Source organism: Myiozetetes cayanensis, unplaced genomic scaffold (genome assembly GCF_022539395.1).
Source record: "Myiozetetes cayanensis isolate MyiCay16 unplaced genomic scaffold, myiCay2020 scf23, whole genome shotgun sequence".
NCBI classification, from domain to species: domain Eukaryota; kingdom Metazoa; phylum Chordata; class Aves; order Passeriformes; family Tyrannidae; genus Myiozetetes; species Myiozetetes cayanensis.
This window is the reverse complement of record NW_026087445.1, coordinates 6,139,816-6,154,295: the sequence shown is the minus strand read 5'-3', so window position 1 is coordinate 6,154,295 and position 14,480 is coordinate 6,139,816. Positions and strand designations below refer to the sequence as shown.

The 14,480-nt window shown below is 44.7% G+C and overlaps 1 protein-coding gene across 2 annotated transcripts in view; it reads right to left on the bottom strand.

The window, feature by feature from the left end:
• Nucleotides 1–1,512: 1,512 nt before the first annotated feature.
• NUP214 (nucleoporin 214) overlaps nucleotides 1,513–14,480 on the bottom strand; it is a 40,273-nt gene continuing 27,305 nt past the window's right edge. Inside the window, exons 29-36 of one of the 2 annotated variants that reach the window (XM_050320148.1) lie at nucleotides 12,439–14,199; nucleotides 10,935–11,005; nucleotides 10,330–10,486; nucleotides 8,929–9,078; nucleotides 6,930–7,101; nucleotides 3,400–3,542; nucleotides 2,445–2,469; nucleotides 1,513–1,749 (exon numbers count right to left, since the gene is read on the bottom strand). In XM_050320148.1, coding sequence (XP_050176105.1) covers nucleotides 1,716–1,749; nucleotides 2,445–2,469; nucleotides 3,400–3,542; nucleotides 6,930–7,101; nucleotides 8,929–9,078; nucleotides 10,330–10,486; nucleotides 10,935–11,005; nucleotides 12,439–14,199 — 2,513 coding nt within the window. In that variant the 3' untranslated portion in view covers nucleotides 1,513–1,715. The remainder of the gene's footprint in view (nucleotides 1,750–2,444; nucleotides 2,470–3,399; nucleotides 3,543–6,929; nucleotides 7,102–8,928; nucleotides 9,079–10,329; nucleotides 10,487–10,934; nucleotides 11,006–12,438; nucleotides 14,200–14,480) is intronic. The other variant, XM_050320149.1, reaches the window with a different exon arrangement.

The following is a 14,480-nucleotide window of genomic DNA, read 5'->3' as shown; positions in this document are numbered from 1 at the left end:
TTGGGCCAGCTGCTATTTATAAAGAGGAAGGGAAGCAGAACAACAGTTTCACCTCTAGGCCTTAAGAAATGTTGTCTAGTCAAGGAGAACACACTGGGAGGGGCACACTTCAATCCAGCTTCAGCTTTCTTCACCTCCAACCAGCAAAGTTTGCAGCATTCCCTCCTCTGTTACAGTGCTGGATCACCAGCACTCTCCCTCTTCCATCACAGGGGCTGGGAGGTCTCACACAAATCCCAGCAGTGCTGCCTCTAACGTGACCCACAGCACACCTGGGTCCATAAATCCAGGGCATGTTGAAAAGCCTGGGAGCCTGTGGCCTTGCAAAGCCCCTCCACAGCTAAAAGCAAGCCCTGCTTGTACACTGAATTTCCCACATTTCTTCCTTCTTAAAGGGAAACTACCTAAGGTTGATAGGAAGGACACCTGCCACAGCCAGGACAGGAGTTAGGACAGACACTGACTTTTTAGGCTGACTCGAAAGAAGCAATTTCTTCAGGAACTGTTGACAGATAAGAGTAGTTTATAATGCTGGACGTGAAAACAAAAAAATATCAACTATTTACAGTTCCCAAAAGTGACCACAGACCCACCAAACCAGAAAATGCCACCTGTCATATCATGTGGTATTAAAAAAAGAGAAAAAAATGTTTCTGCTGAAAAATAGAAGAAGCAGAAGTACCCCCAAACATCCTAACAGGACCAATAAGATAAACCCATCCAATCTGCATGTACTCAGCTAACACATGAGATATTGTTTCAAATACCTTATTCCAAAGAGCCACAGAAGCTGATTGCATCATTTGGAGGTTTCATGGAGGGCAGATGCATCAAACAGAAGTGTTTGGCCAGAATGCCTTCGGGGCATTCTCTAAAACATTTGCTGGGTATGTTCAAGTATAATAAACACAGGAGAATTTTACAAACAGCACTGACCAAAGCCAAAAGCTACAGGGGAAAAAGCACAGGCTCATCCATGTTAGAAAAAAAAAAAATTGTATCCAAATCCAGCAGCCAAAGCCATGAGCTGCAGAATCACTGATGCCTCTGGATGGAGGTCATCTGTCCACTTCCAGGGCCAGAAGTTTTCCCTATAACCCGAGTTCCATATTTTTTTTTTTTGAGTTCTGTAAAATTTGCAGAAAGGTAAAAATAGGAGAGCTTTTACTTCCCACCTCTTTGCTGAATGTTACTGCCATGGGAACGTGCTGTGCACGCCGCCAGCTTCTTCTCAGATAATTTCCTATTCCTCCACTAAGCCTCTGGCTCACACATGACTCAGTTTTAGCACTTCACTGAGATAAGCATGTGCCCCATCCTAGACTTAAAATTAGCAGGGTAAACCTCAGCCCCTTCTTAAGAGCCTGGGATAATCAGGCATTCTCTTAAGGAAGAATGTGCTGGTTTGTGTCAGGAACCAACTGGAGCTGCTCCCTTGTGTAAGGCAAGGGATGAAGAGAAAGCTGGAAACCCCAGAACATAGGGAGATAAACCCTTCCAACACAAATAACATCAAGGCAGATAAAATAGTTTAATATAGAGCGAGAACAAGTATTGCATAAAAATAAGCAAAATCTTTTCTTCTTCTTAAAAAAAAAAAAAAAAAAAGTCTGAGAACTCCTATTTAAAAGAAAAGCTGGTTGGATATTGATCTTGTAGGTGACTCAAGAAGGCAGGAGCTACAGCACAGTTCTACAGGAGAATTCAGCACCTTCCTAGCTTCTCCATCCACTAAATCCAGAGGAAGATCTGTGGAGCAAGGAAATGAAAAAAAAAAAGAAGAAAAAAAGAAAACCACAGCAATGAGTGCTAGAGCCTCCCTCAGGCAGCATTAATTCAGCAGATCTCTCAATCAAACCTCCAAGTCTCCCTGGTACCAGAAGCTTTTTATGAGAACACAGGAGTATTTCCAGCATCTTTTACCTGAGCCTGCAGCAACGCACCCTGAGTAGATATAATTGTGCTTATTCTAGAGCCTGTCATCTGCAGGGATCCATGATCTCTCTGCTTGACAGGGAAACAAAGTTTAAGAAAGTTGCTGGAAGGGACCCAGCCAGGCAGAGCGGATGACAGAGTTAACCTTTAGCTGTAAATCATCATCTCGCTTCAGCCACAGAAGTACCAATTTATTTCATTCCTTGTTTCAACCTGATAAATGGAAGAGATTTTTAGATTCTCACACACATAGTCAGAGCACACACATCGTGTCCCTGAGAGGTAGAGAAAGAGCATGATCCAACTGGAAATTCTCTCTTGTGAGACAGATGAACCTCACTGGAAAGCACAGAGCCTGGACTTTGAGCTCTCTGCAGTGCCACCAAAATGGAAATCAGCACCAGTATTTAATTGTTATTTTCAGAGCTTGCTCTTGTAAACTATTCAACTCTTTCTTCTGATTCTATTTGTATTTTTATTGAAAAATTAGATACAAAAATGGTACTTACGTGTTAGCTGAACCAAAACCAAACCCTGCAAAATTAGAAAAAATAGTTGTTAAAAGGGAAAAATGAACACATGAGATTTGTAGTAAATGCCCCCTCCCACACACAGATTGAAAAATATTTCTTTCCTGCCTTAGGCCTGGAAAAAAAAAAAAAAAAAAAAGATGGGCAAACAATGAAAGTCAAATCTCCGTCTAGGAGAGAAGTGACTTGCCTGGTTCCTCAGAGGGCTTGGCTTTCACTGCTCATCAGCCAGGCCATTCATTAGCAGCACTGCAGACAATGTGCCTGGTTTATTCAGCTCTCTGAGAGCAGCTTTCTGGAGATGGTCTGTGCTTTATGCAAGTCCTTGGTGACAGGCAGCCACCACTGAACGTGGCCTTCCACAGGCCCTGCTCTCAGCCCTGGGTGAATCACTGAGTTGTGGCATGAAAACCACTTGGCTGTTGGTGCTCCAGCTCAATTTTGCAGGGCATATTCCTCTGACAGCAGTACTTACACACAGAGACCCATGTGCATGAGCACTGAGGGGATATTAATTATTTCTCAGTATTTTCCTTTGAGGAGAAAGAGCAACTCCACAAAAAGGGATGAAAAGCAATAATCTGGTGAGGTGTGCAGAGGAGGGATGTACTGACATGCCACGCAGCACATCAGGGATGGAATTAGGGGCTAAAGGCTGAGAAGGTGCTATAGCCCACCCTGCAGCTCAGTCTTCCAGGACATGGTGCCTTCCCTATAGCAGAGCAGATTTTTGGCAGGGAACTGATGAGTCACACCCAATTTCCAGGGAAAACCAGAGATATTAGGGTCATTATATTTTCACAGAATCACAACTACGCTGAGTTGGAAAGGACCCACCAGGGTCATCGAGTCCAACCCTTAGCCCTGCACAGCACCATCCCCAAGACCATGTGCCTGAGAGTATCATCCAAATGCTAATTTTGGCCCCTCCTACCTCCTCCACCTGTCCCAAAAGCAGAGAATCCGCTGCTCTGTGTGCCGAAGCCGGTGCCCTGTTGCGACAGGGATCCAAACGTGGGGGTATTTTGGTTTGCCAGGGTGCCAAACGATGCCGTGTTGTTACTGGTACCACCAAACCTGCAGTTTTTAAAGAGAAAAGCTGTGTTTGTAAACACCTTCTCACTTACACTGGAAGTCTGTCCCCATACCAGCTAAGGGAGGATACATCAAAAGGTGAGAACAACTGATATGAATAAATATGATGGCTCATTTTGGAAAGAGAGTTTCTCGTTTGGGAAAGATTACTGTACATAGAAATGTCTCTTCAGCTCCCATTCTTAACATACACCAGGCAGAAAAGCAATTATGTTCATGCTTGCACAGGGTATGTTTTCAAGTGCTTGGAAATACCAACTCCAGCCATCAAATGGAATATATTTTAATTCACCTCTCTGTGTAGTTTTCACCAAAAGTAGTGCATCATTTAGTTTCACAAACAGGGCAGCAAACAGAATTAATATGAGCTGCTCATGGCTGCAGCACAAAGCAGAGCACAGATACAGAACCCACATTCCCAAATTTCAGGGTGTACCTTACTCACTGCCCATGGAACTGTCCGCACATTTCTCAATTCCTTTTTTTTTCCCCAGCCCATTTTGAACCACAAAGAGTTCCAGTGCTTCCCTGAAGATCTGCATCTACCTGGCACTTCTCCCCACCACCTCTGGCTCACTTCCCTAATTGCCTTTGGGGACTCAGATAAGAAACACTTTTATATATGGAAATCTGTCTCCTTTCTCCACCCACTCCGTCCAACCAGGCAGTGCAGAGCTCTCAGCACGACACACTAATGAGACCACGACGTGCATTGTGGTTCTCTGCCCCCTCTACACTTCTCCTAATTCTGAATGTAAGAAATGCACTCAAAGAACGACCTTCAGGTTTAACTTAAACTAGGAAAAAATGCACACAACGAGATTTCCAAATGCCAAGCTCTGCTAAAGCTCTGCAAGGGCACAACTCTACCAGCACTAACCCAGCTTGAGCAGAGCTGGACCAGTCACAGTGTGCCAGCTTTGCAGAGCTGTGCCTCACCCAAGCTCCTGTCATTTCTGACTTAAAATATGACCTGACAGCACGTTAACCCACCTCTCCATCCATCCACATCCAGTAGGCTTAAAAAAAACCCCAAAACACAAACCCACATCAAAAGCTATCTCTCCAGATAAAAGACAGCCCTTGCAGCAGTGTGACAAGCAAGTCACCTGGTAAAAGGACATCACCTCTCCTCTCCCAGACACTGCCAAGTGCACACACACTGCTCCTACAGACAGCAGGAGATACCAGGGCAGTTCAGTGACTTTGCATCTCTGGTCCTGCTACCCATCCCCTGTGCCTCTGCTTTGGCTCTTGACCCCTGTACCCTGCAGGCAGCTTCAGCTCAGAGCCACAAATGTGCTTTTCTCGGGAAAAGCAGAGCAGGTTTTTTTAGTTCTTTTAAAAGAGAAGCAAGATGGGGTGATACTTTTAGAACAAGAGGTTTTGCAGTGCTCCATCTTCTCAGGACTGCACCACAACTCACAAATCATGTCTATCCGGTGTAAGGCAGTGGAGGTGAAAACAGTGACAAGGAAAACTTGTGGTTCAAACTGCTGCTTTCAGCTGCAACTAAAACATGCCTGTTGGAAAGGCTACACACAGAATGAATAAGGAACAGCTTAAGCTATGGACAGATTTTTTTCCAAACATATAAAAGACATGAGATGCAGCCACTCCCCGGTAACAATTTAATCCAACCTATCTTGCCCAGGTTTCCAGGTCTTTTGTAAAGCTGCTGTGCAAAACACAATTGAGAGGCACTTGAGGTGAGTTTATGAAAGCAAAACATTATTTGCTCACAAACAGTCAGAAATGCAGACTCTGAAGAAGTGTAGTGGTTTCTATTTTTGACACCCCAGTCATCTATTGAGTGATGCAGATTTTTCAGAATTGAGGCAGTATGAATCACATGTATTTCAGTCAGCAGGGTGTTCTCAGGAACTTGAAGCTAATACGGCACAAAGTACTGGCAAGTAACTTCTTTGGAATTGGGAATTTTAAAGTTTCACTTCAGGAAAAAGGCAGAAAGGAAATCCCACACAGATGCTACATTATGCTGCAGCATTAAACTATTGCTCAACATTTTGTGGAGAGATTTGAATTTTTGTAAAGCTGCCTGGGAATTCTGCACACTCAAAGTTTTAAAAATCAAAATCAAATTCCTCGGGCAACTCTGAAAATATCAGACTGAGTCTGCACCTTTCTAGTAGAGAAAAAAATTGTCAAAACTTCCCACAAGTTCAGTCACTGAATTATCTTTCTTGATTCTACAGACTGCTTATGCAAGACCTCTGTTTCGTCAACACGCTGCTTGTTCTGAATCCCATTTTATCTTTTAAGCTTCCAACGTTGTCAGGGAGCACATCCAGTTTCAGTACAAAATCCTGCAGCACAATGGCTGGATGTTGGAACTGAACAACAAATCAGCTGAGTTAAGCCAAGCCAAGCCATCCCTACAAGTGCATCCTTCTTTGTGGAGATTCAATCCCACCCTTCCCAAAGGGACTCTCCAATTTGCTGCACCGGAGCTCAGGGCAGTAGAAACACCCAGCTGAAGCCTCTCACAGCTCAGGGGTACCTGCCCTAATCTCTCAGGGGATTAACAAGTGACACTTTGGGATGTTCTGACGTGCCTTACATAAAGGCAGTTCCTCCTGAAACCAGACAAAGAGACAAACACTTGTGAAATATGTAAACAGCAGGATTGGGAAGACATCCGGTTTCCTCTCCTCACTGGAAGTTTTTCCTCTTTTTAATTGGCTCTGTTCAGTCTGAGTTTAACTGCAGGGCGTGAGGGAGCACTGCTGGCTGGTAGCACAGCGTTCAAGAAGTGCACTCACTGCCAGTTGCAGAAGCTGCTCTGCAAGGTTTGAAATTCTGTATTTGCTGAACAAAGCCAGGAATAATGTGCTGTCTGCTCTGGTGCCAAGCACAGGCTTAAAGGGGTGCAGAAACAGGTAAAAACAATCAGTGTGGGATGAACAAAAAGCACTCTGGGAGCACAGGCTGTTACAAGTGCCACATCCCACAGGTGAGGGAACAGCCTGAATTCTCATTAGTAGCTCTAGCCCAAATCCAGCCAGTGGATAAGGTGGCTGGAGAGAGTCACAGATAACAATATTTGTTATTTTCCTTGCTGGGCATAGTTTGTAGCCCTAGGTTTGCACTCATTAAGTGAAATACTCCTGCATTTCCTTAGAGAATTGCAAGATGACATCTCTAAAGCTAAAGATTCCACACAGTAGCATCAGCATTAAAGTAAGATCACACACATTACTTCCTTTGGGGTTAGAGTCTTAAGCTTCGTGCCTTAATTGTTGTTTTAAAACAAAGAAACAAACCATCCCCGTATTCTTCCCGTTAATGCAGAGGTAACTAAGCATAATCTTGTCATGCAGGAATGTTGTTTTCCCCGGGTTGCCTTACCCAAATCCTCCAGCGCTGGCTGCTGCAGTACCCTCGCCGAACACTTTGCCTCCCGTTGAGCCCAGAGGGCTTGAAAAGGTTGGGGCTGAACCGAATGCTGGCACCCCTCCGAACCCAGGGGATCCCCCGAAAGTGGGAGGGCTGCCAAACACTGGAGCAGCACCGAAGCCACCTGAGCAAAACAGAGGCAAAAAAAAAAAAAAAAAAAAGAAGGAAAAAAACAAAAAAAAAAAAGGGACAAGAACATCACATAAATAATAACACAGAGAAAAAGAAAGGAAAAACTAGGTTTCCAAGTAGATAATGGGGTTTTTTCCATCTTATGGTATGAGCATCACGTTATTTATAAAACTGACTGCAAGGTGTTTGGTTGCAAAGGAAATGGGGAAGAAGTGCCTGAATGCATGTGGGAAACTGCAACCAAATCAAATGAGTGTCCAGAAGAAGACCACATTCTGGGTTCTCTTGTGCTACAGCTCAATCCTAGAGCTGCACTAGAAGGTGGTAATAGATTGCACATGCTTGCACACTGTGAAGGAATCTCTACTTGCTTTATAAAGAGTAACTCCCAGTATCTTAACTGTGAGACAGCAAGTGTGCACAATAACCATGTTCCAGTACAAATACATACAACAGGCCTTAGACTGGTGCTTTTATTATTATAATATATATAACCCCAGACATATTCATTCTTTACCATGGGAAAAAAAAATCTCATCTTACTTAGTCAGTTTTAAAGCTCTGCTCCTCACCATTTAAACAAAGGACTGTCCACAGGACTGCACAGAGCAATGGGGAATGAGAAGTCTCCTGCCAAGGGCAGGTGTATGAACACTTGCTGCTGTGATTTTATGCAGGGTTTTACCCTGGCTCCTAATCTAAAGCTCTGGAAGGACACACACAGGCATTCTGCAGACAGAACTTCTTGCAGGTGAGTGCTTAAAGCTGGAATAACTCCCGAGTGCAATGGGCAAGTCTGCCCCATCTCTCAGGATCAGAGAGCAGATGTAAGCTTGGTTTTTAGGTGCTCCAGTGATGCAAAGATTCAGGAGGTAGGGTATTATTTAATCCCAGTTCAAGTGGTGGAAAGTAAAATACAAGGATTAAATGCCAGGTCAGTGGAACTGCACAATTCCCACAGGGAATCACGAGCTGCGCTCTGCTCTTGGCAATTTCTGTTCAGGGTTTAGCTGCCTCCTGCAGCCCTCAATGGACTCGTACCCAGATTATTTTATTCTCTGTTCATCTGCTGATATTATTGGCCTGTTTGTAATTGCCACTATGGAACGGGAAGGACACCTGCTCCTTTGTTTGATTAGGGATGAGGATGGGATAGCACCGCACATTTTAATACCCAGGGTGAAATTCCAGTCCATGTCAAGGTAATGGATACTGTTTGGCTGTAAACACAAAAGGTCTGGAAAAAAAAAATAAATGCTAGGCCTGAATTATTTAAACACAGATCAGATATCTTGTTACCTCTATCTCTAGGAAGTTACAGCATTTATCCCAGGGGCTGAAGCTTTGCTCAGCATACACTCTCTTTTGCAATGCATTTAATATGTTTCACTTTCTTTTTCACTATTTGTAAGTAGTGAAATGGGGATACAGAGGGTTACAAAACCCAGAGTGAAGTTTGTAAGATAATATTCCAAGGAAGTATTTAAAATAGGAATAATTAATTCAGTTCCACATTCTGTACTCTTCGCTGTACAGAGTATAAGACCAGAACTAAGCTCTCTGTTCTTAAATTGCAAAGGGAATTTTTGGAATGAACATCTGAGGATATAGCTTACTGGGGGCTTTCTTGCACAAGAGTGTAAATTTTTGCCTTGAACCTACTACTTACAGTTCTATTCATAAGCCATTAGTTATTTGCATTTATTGTTCAGAGACAATGCTTATATGTGCAAATGAGTCCAGTCTGTAGAGAGCTAAGTGGCAGAATTTTAAATATTTCCCTGACAAACTAATCACAGTGGGTGGATTCCCAAAGTACCTGCTTTGTTTGGACTGGAGAACCCGAAGCCTTGGGAGGCCACACTTCCACCACCGGAGCTGAAGGTGCCCGTGGGCTTCTGCTCTCCAAAAGATGAGCTGCCAAATCCGAAAGTCTTTGCTCCGCTGTTTCCAAACAAGTTCGAAGAATCTGGGGGGATGAAGAACACTTGTCAACGGCCAATACTCATAACAGTCAATATTCTACACTGCACTTCATTAACTGAAGAGGCATAAAGGAAAATGCCTTTTCCTTCCCCAACCCCCAAGCACGCAATGAACACCACACAGTGAAAACAATGCCGAGAGAAGCCAAGTTTTCCCCAATTATGGGGCTTTGTAGTTCCACCAAGATCCATTCTGGATCTGATGGACCACTAACAACCCTTTATTGCTGCAATCTACTAAATCACCACGATGGATGATTTGTTTAGATGCATCCTGTGCCCCAGTCAGTAAAAGACAATCCCTCAGTGAGAAATCCCTGCAGCTACAATCAGTCTCTCCAGACAACACAAATATCAGCAAACCACAAATTAAAGATTCTCGGCTGTTCTGGCAATGGCCAGCATTTCTACACGTTACTATTTGACAGGACCTTAAAGCAGGAGAAATAACTCATGTTTTCATCTTTCACAAGGCTACACTGAGTTTTTGCATCTACAGTCAGGACACAGAACAACCAAAGCCTTTCTCTGGTGAATCATCTGTTTTATTTCATCACAAAACCCAGCTCTGCAATGAATTATTAAATTGGCAAGGTTAGAAAACTGACCTCAACCATTAATCCCAACGGATCATTAAAGATGTAATAAAATAAATGGGTTTACTCTCTCAAGACTTGAAGTGCTACTTTTAGCCACTTGCAGCTAATTCTGTAGCTACCTGCTTAACCACAGGTCATAGCAAAATTTGATAAAATTATTTTGTATGTGCTGCACAAAGACATTCATTTTTAGGAGAAGGTTGACAAAACTCTCCCTCACATATTTGTTAACTTGATTTCTCTTGATTCTTTAACAATTTTTACAGTCTTAGGGCAGATGGGAAATAATCAAAGCTTTCTAACTTCCAACTAAGTTGGAGGCAGAAATGCAGTGATATCGATTTAGAGTGTCTGATTTTAAGGAAGGATTTGGCCAAGAATTCCCTACAGAATATGGGCACTCTTCACACTTCCCGCATCTGCTTGTTTGTTTCAATGGCTTCCCTACTTGCTTTCCACAAACCTAAAAGAAAAATTCTGGATTATACATCACACACACTCTCAGTTACCCCCTCAAAGCCTTTTCCAAATTAACACAGAATTTACTCAAAGACAGCCAGCAGTAGAAAAGCAGATGGGATCACGAAAGCAGATGGAAATCACAGCACATTTTGTATTCTTGTTTTGCTCACTTACTCTGGGAAGCTGCAGATCCAAATCCTCCACTGGAGGAACCGAAGGGATTCTTATTGGCTGCATCCTGACTTGGCTTTCCTCCCAAACCACTGAAGAAGCCTCCATCTCTCCCACCACTTCCAGCTCCAAACAAGCCTCCACTGGAAGAAGATGGCTGCTAGAAAACAAAAAGGACAAAAAAGGGACTTAAGTGAAGTCAAAGCAGCACAAGGCTGCTCTTCCTGTCTGGCTCTGGCCTATTCTGGACTTATGAAGGGGCTGACAAACCAGCAACCAATCACCTTCCAACACAGAATGCCATGAAATTTTATTTAAGTTTGCCTCAAACTTCATCCATGGCATAGAGTAACACCTTTGAGACTTGCCCTACATTGTTCACTTTCCCCTTAGCATGGAATAAAGGCAGGTGACTTACTGCATCTCTGCCTTATCTTGCCTGTGATAAAATGTGCCTTCAAACCCCTCAGAAAACATTCATGCAGGTGTTGCTTTGGTGAACATATCCAATTGTATTTTGTTTTAAAATATATCAGAGATAGAGAACCCTGATCAAGTCCCCTACACCTCACAGTCCCGTGTTTCTACAGAAAGCCATAAATACTTGCCTGGCCAAAGACAGTGCCTCCAGAATTAGCTGCTTGCCCAAACACAGAACCTGTGTTACTAGAACCAAAACCTAAGAAAAGAAAGAAAAATAAACCACCAGAACTATTAGTAGGGTATAAGACACTCAGGGAGGTGACAATAGTCCAAGACAGGGAAAAGACAGCTCCTCCATACTGAAACCCAGGGATACAAATGATGCTACCAAACGTATCTAGGCTGCACAAATACAAAGCATGTGCCAACACACAAATACTAAAATACATTGGAAGTTTATTTGAGAGTCGTTCTCCTTCTCTCGCTGTCCAGCTTAAAAACAAACAGACAATAAGAGGCCTTTTCACTTGTGGGATTGTTGCTACCACCAAGAGAGCTGGATTTCTGTTAACATGGCTACAGTAGTGCTGCAAGTCGAGCACGAGCTCTGGAGCTTTCTGATTGCCCTTGTGTAAGGAGGATCTGAGCTTTGTTACCTGATGACTCCCGTTAAAGATAGTGAAGTGTTTTGATTAAAAAAAGAACTCCCCTTTCCATTTCCCAGTTCACTTAAATGCGCCTTTTGTAATAAAACTTGCATTTCTATAATTAGGAACACCTTTCTCGAGCAGAGTTCACTTCCCCCAATTTAACTATTCTCTGTTACTGTAGTTAAAATGAACAAGCAGTTGCCTCCAGTGCCATAATTTTTAATTAAATGAGCCTAATTAGTTTTTCTTCCTTGCAAACACATGCTCTATTATTACTATGTACTTTTCACTTTTCCCTGGGAGGTCTCTGAAGATTGTACAGACAAACCTCTGTAAAAAAAAAACAACCCAATAAATTGAGCACTGTGGAGAACAAAAGGACACTGACAAGGGAGGTTTGGTCTGTGTAGGTATTTGATTTAACTGTGTGGACAGGTAGATGGTCGTGCTACTGTTACATTTAATTTTGAGATGTTTCCAAATGCAAAAGCGGATTTAACAGATTATTCCTCACTAACTCATCACTTTGAGGGCTTAAATGTTTTTTTTGCCACTCCAGATGACAACATGGAATTATACCTGTTTGTACATCCACTGTTGCATGTCCTCAGTGCAGCCCACTGAAGGAAGGGTTGCATCTGTATTCATTGCCTTGGTTCTGGTTTCAGAGCTGCCTTGCCTCTCCCACATTTACAATTTACAACACTTACATTTCTTGTGCAACAGGCAGGACAAAACGTCATTCCAAATAAAATCAAGGTAAACTTGTAAGTATAAAATGAAGGCAGGATGGATTGACAAGGCTGCACTCAAAGAGAGGCCTGCTGATGAATACTGAAGCAGAGCAAAAGCTTCTTTGGTCTCCAACATTAGTCTCACCCTCACACACACTGAAGCTCCTGTTCTTACTAATTGAAAAAAAAACCAAACCAAAACAGAACAAAGAAAGAAAAAACCCACCAAAGAAAAATGAAAACCATCAGGTGCCACAGGGGAAAACCACCCCCCCCCCATGTCACATCTCCCAGTTTGCTCTCACCTGAAGCCTGGCAGAAGCTGAACGCAGCAGATGATGTGGTGGTGGTGACAGCGGCGGTGCTTCCGAAGACAGATCCCCCCTGCCCAAAGCCAGTGCTCTGCCCAAACACAGGGGGGTTGCTCTGTCCAAAGAGCCCCCCTCCAGTGCTGGCAGATGGCTGTCCAAAGAAGGAGCTGGAGCTGTTGGTGCTAGCCGGTGCTCCAAAAACATTCCCGCTGCTCGAGGCTGCCGTGGAAGCCGCCGGTTGGCCGAAGGCCGGCATTGTCCCAAACCCAGACTGGCTAAAGGTAAAGCCACTTGAAGAGCTGCTGGCAGGCTGCCCAAAGATGGGTGCCTGCCCAAAGGCTGGCTGACCAAAGCCCCCCGTCGTGGTGGTGCCAAAAGCAGAAGTACCAAAGCCCGAGCTGGCGGCCGGCGTGGTGGCGGCGGTGGCAGTGGACAGAGCGCTGGTGGTGAGCTGCCCGAACGGAGAGGATGCCGTGGTACCCGCTGGGAGCTGCCCAAAAACCGGTGGTGTGGAAGGAGTGGCAGGTGCATCACCAGCAGCAGGCTGGCTAAATGCTGAGCCAGAAGGGCTGGAACTCGGAGGCTGAGAGAACACCGAGGAGCCTGCAGAAGTGGGGGCAAACACGGGGGCAGCCACAGCCGGACTCTGCACAGCTGTAGTAACATCAGAGGGAGCAGCCAACACACCTGTGGCTTCTGCAGGAGAGGCAACGTTTGCTGCAGAGGTGGGTGCTGAGACGCTCTGATCTGGTGGGGTGGTGGCTGCAGACATGGCAGGAGGCACTGGGGCCTTCAAATCACTGGTGGAGGCAGGAGCAGCCACGGCCTCAGGGGCAGGCGGTGCCGCTGTGGTGCCAGAGCCCTCCAGGACGGTGTCCCCAGCTGTGGCCTGGGGTAAAGCGGGTTCTTTCACAGGCTCTGAGAGCTGTGGCTGAGGGGACTGTGCCACTGGAGGTGAAGACACAGCTGCTACAGCTTCATTTTCAGATGTTTTTTCTGACACAGATGGTAACTTGGCATCCCCTGCAGACTTACTAGAAGTTGCAGCAGGGACAGCAGCTTGTGATGAACTTGAGAAACTTCCAAATGAGAGGGACGTTGAAGCAGAGAGAGTAGAAGGGGTAGAGGTGGATGTGGTCGAGCTGTTTGTTTGCTGAATACCAAATGAAAAGGTGGGTTTGCTGCCACTAGAGCCTCCAAGGTTAAACACCCCGGAGGACCCTGCGTTGGTTAACTGGACATTGCCAAAGAGACTGCCTGTGGCACCAGTGCTGATGGACACAGAGGCCGTGCCAGCTGATGTGACTGATGCTGAAGCAGCTTCTCCAGCTTTTCCTAATGTCAGGGGAGCAGCAAAATTAAACCCAGAAGGTATTGTAGATACTTTAGTTGACTGTGTTCCTGCAACACTGGTGGACGGTGCTTTAGTGGTGGTCTTGGCATTATCATCTACTTGACCAACTCGTAGTCCTGAGAAGCTCCCAAGAGTTTCCCCAGCCAGATTAGTCTGAAACAAGTGATCTCCTGGTTTAGATGGAGCAACATCCAACTTGCCAGAGGCTGTGGGGGGAGCAGAAGATGTTGTTGCAGCAGGTTTGTTTGACTGGGTGCCATCTGCTGAGGAGCTACTTCCTACTACGCCTCCTGCAGCACTTGCTGACTTGTGGGACCCAAAAGCAAAGGAGCCCTCGGGAACTGGGGCAAGTTTGGAACTCCCAGCAAACAAAAATGGCTGGGTAGAGTCTTTAGCAGGGGCTGTTGGAGAGAGAGAAGAAGAGGTTACAAATCGAGTTAGGGTATGCGAAGCTTGTTTATCAGTCTTACAATATTAGTCCACCGTAGCACTTCACAGATTGTCAGTGCTCTTGCCTCAAAACTATAATGCCTCTGACCATCAGGCAGCTGCCGCTTTCATATGCAGTCAGGAGACAACAGTGGCATCTGAAGCCTTTATAGCCAGGGTGGCAGTGAAAAACAGTTACTGTCATGTCACAGCCTTCACTTAACCATCCCTGTCTTTGAGTACAGACAATTCC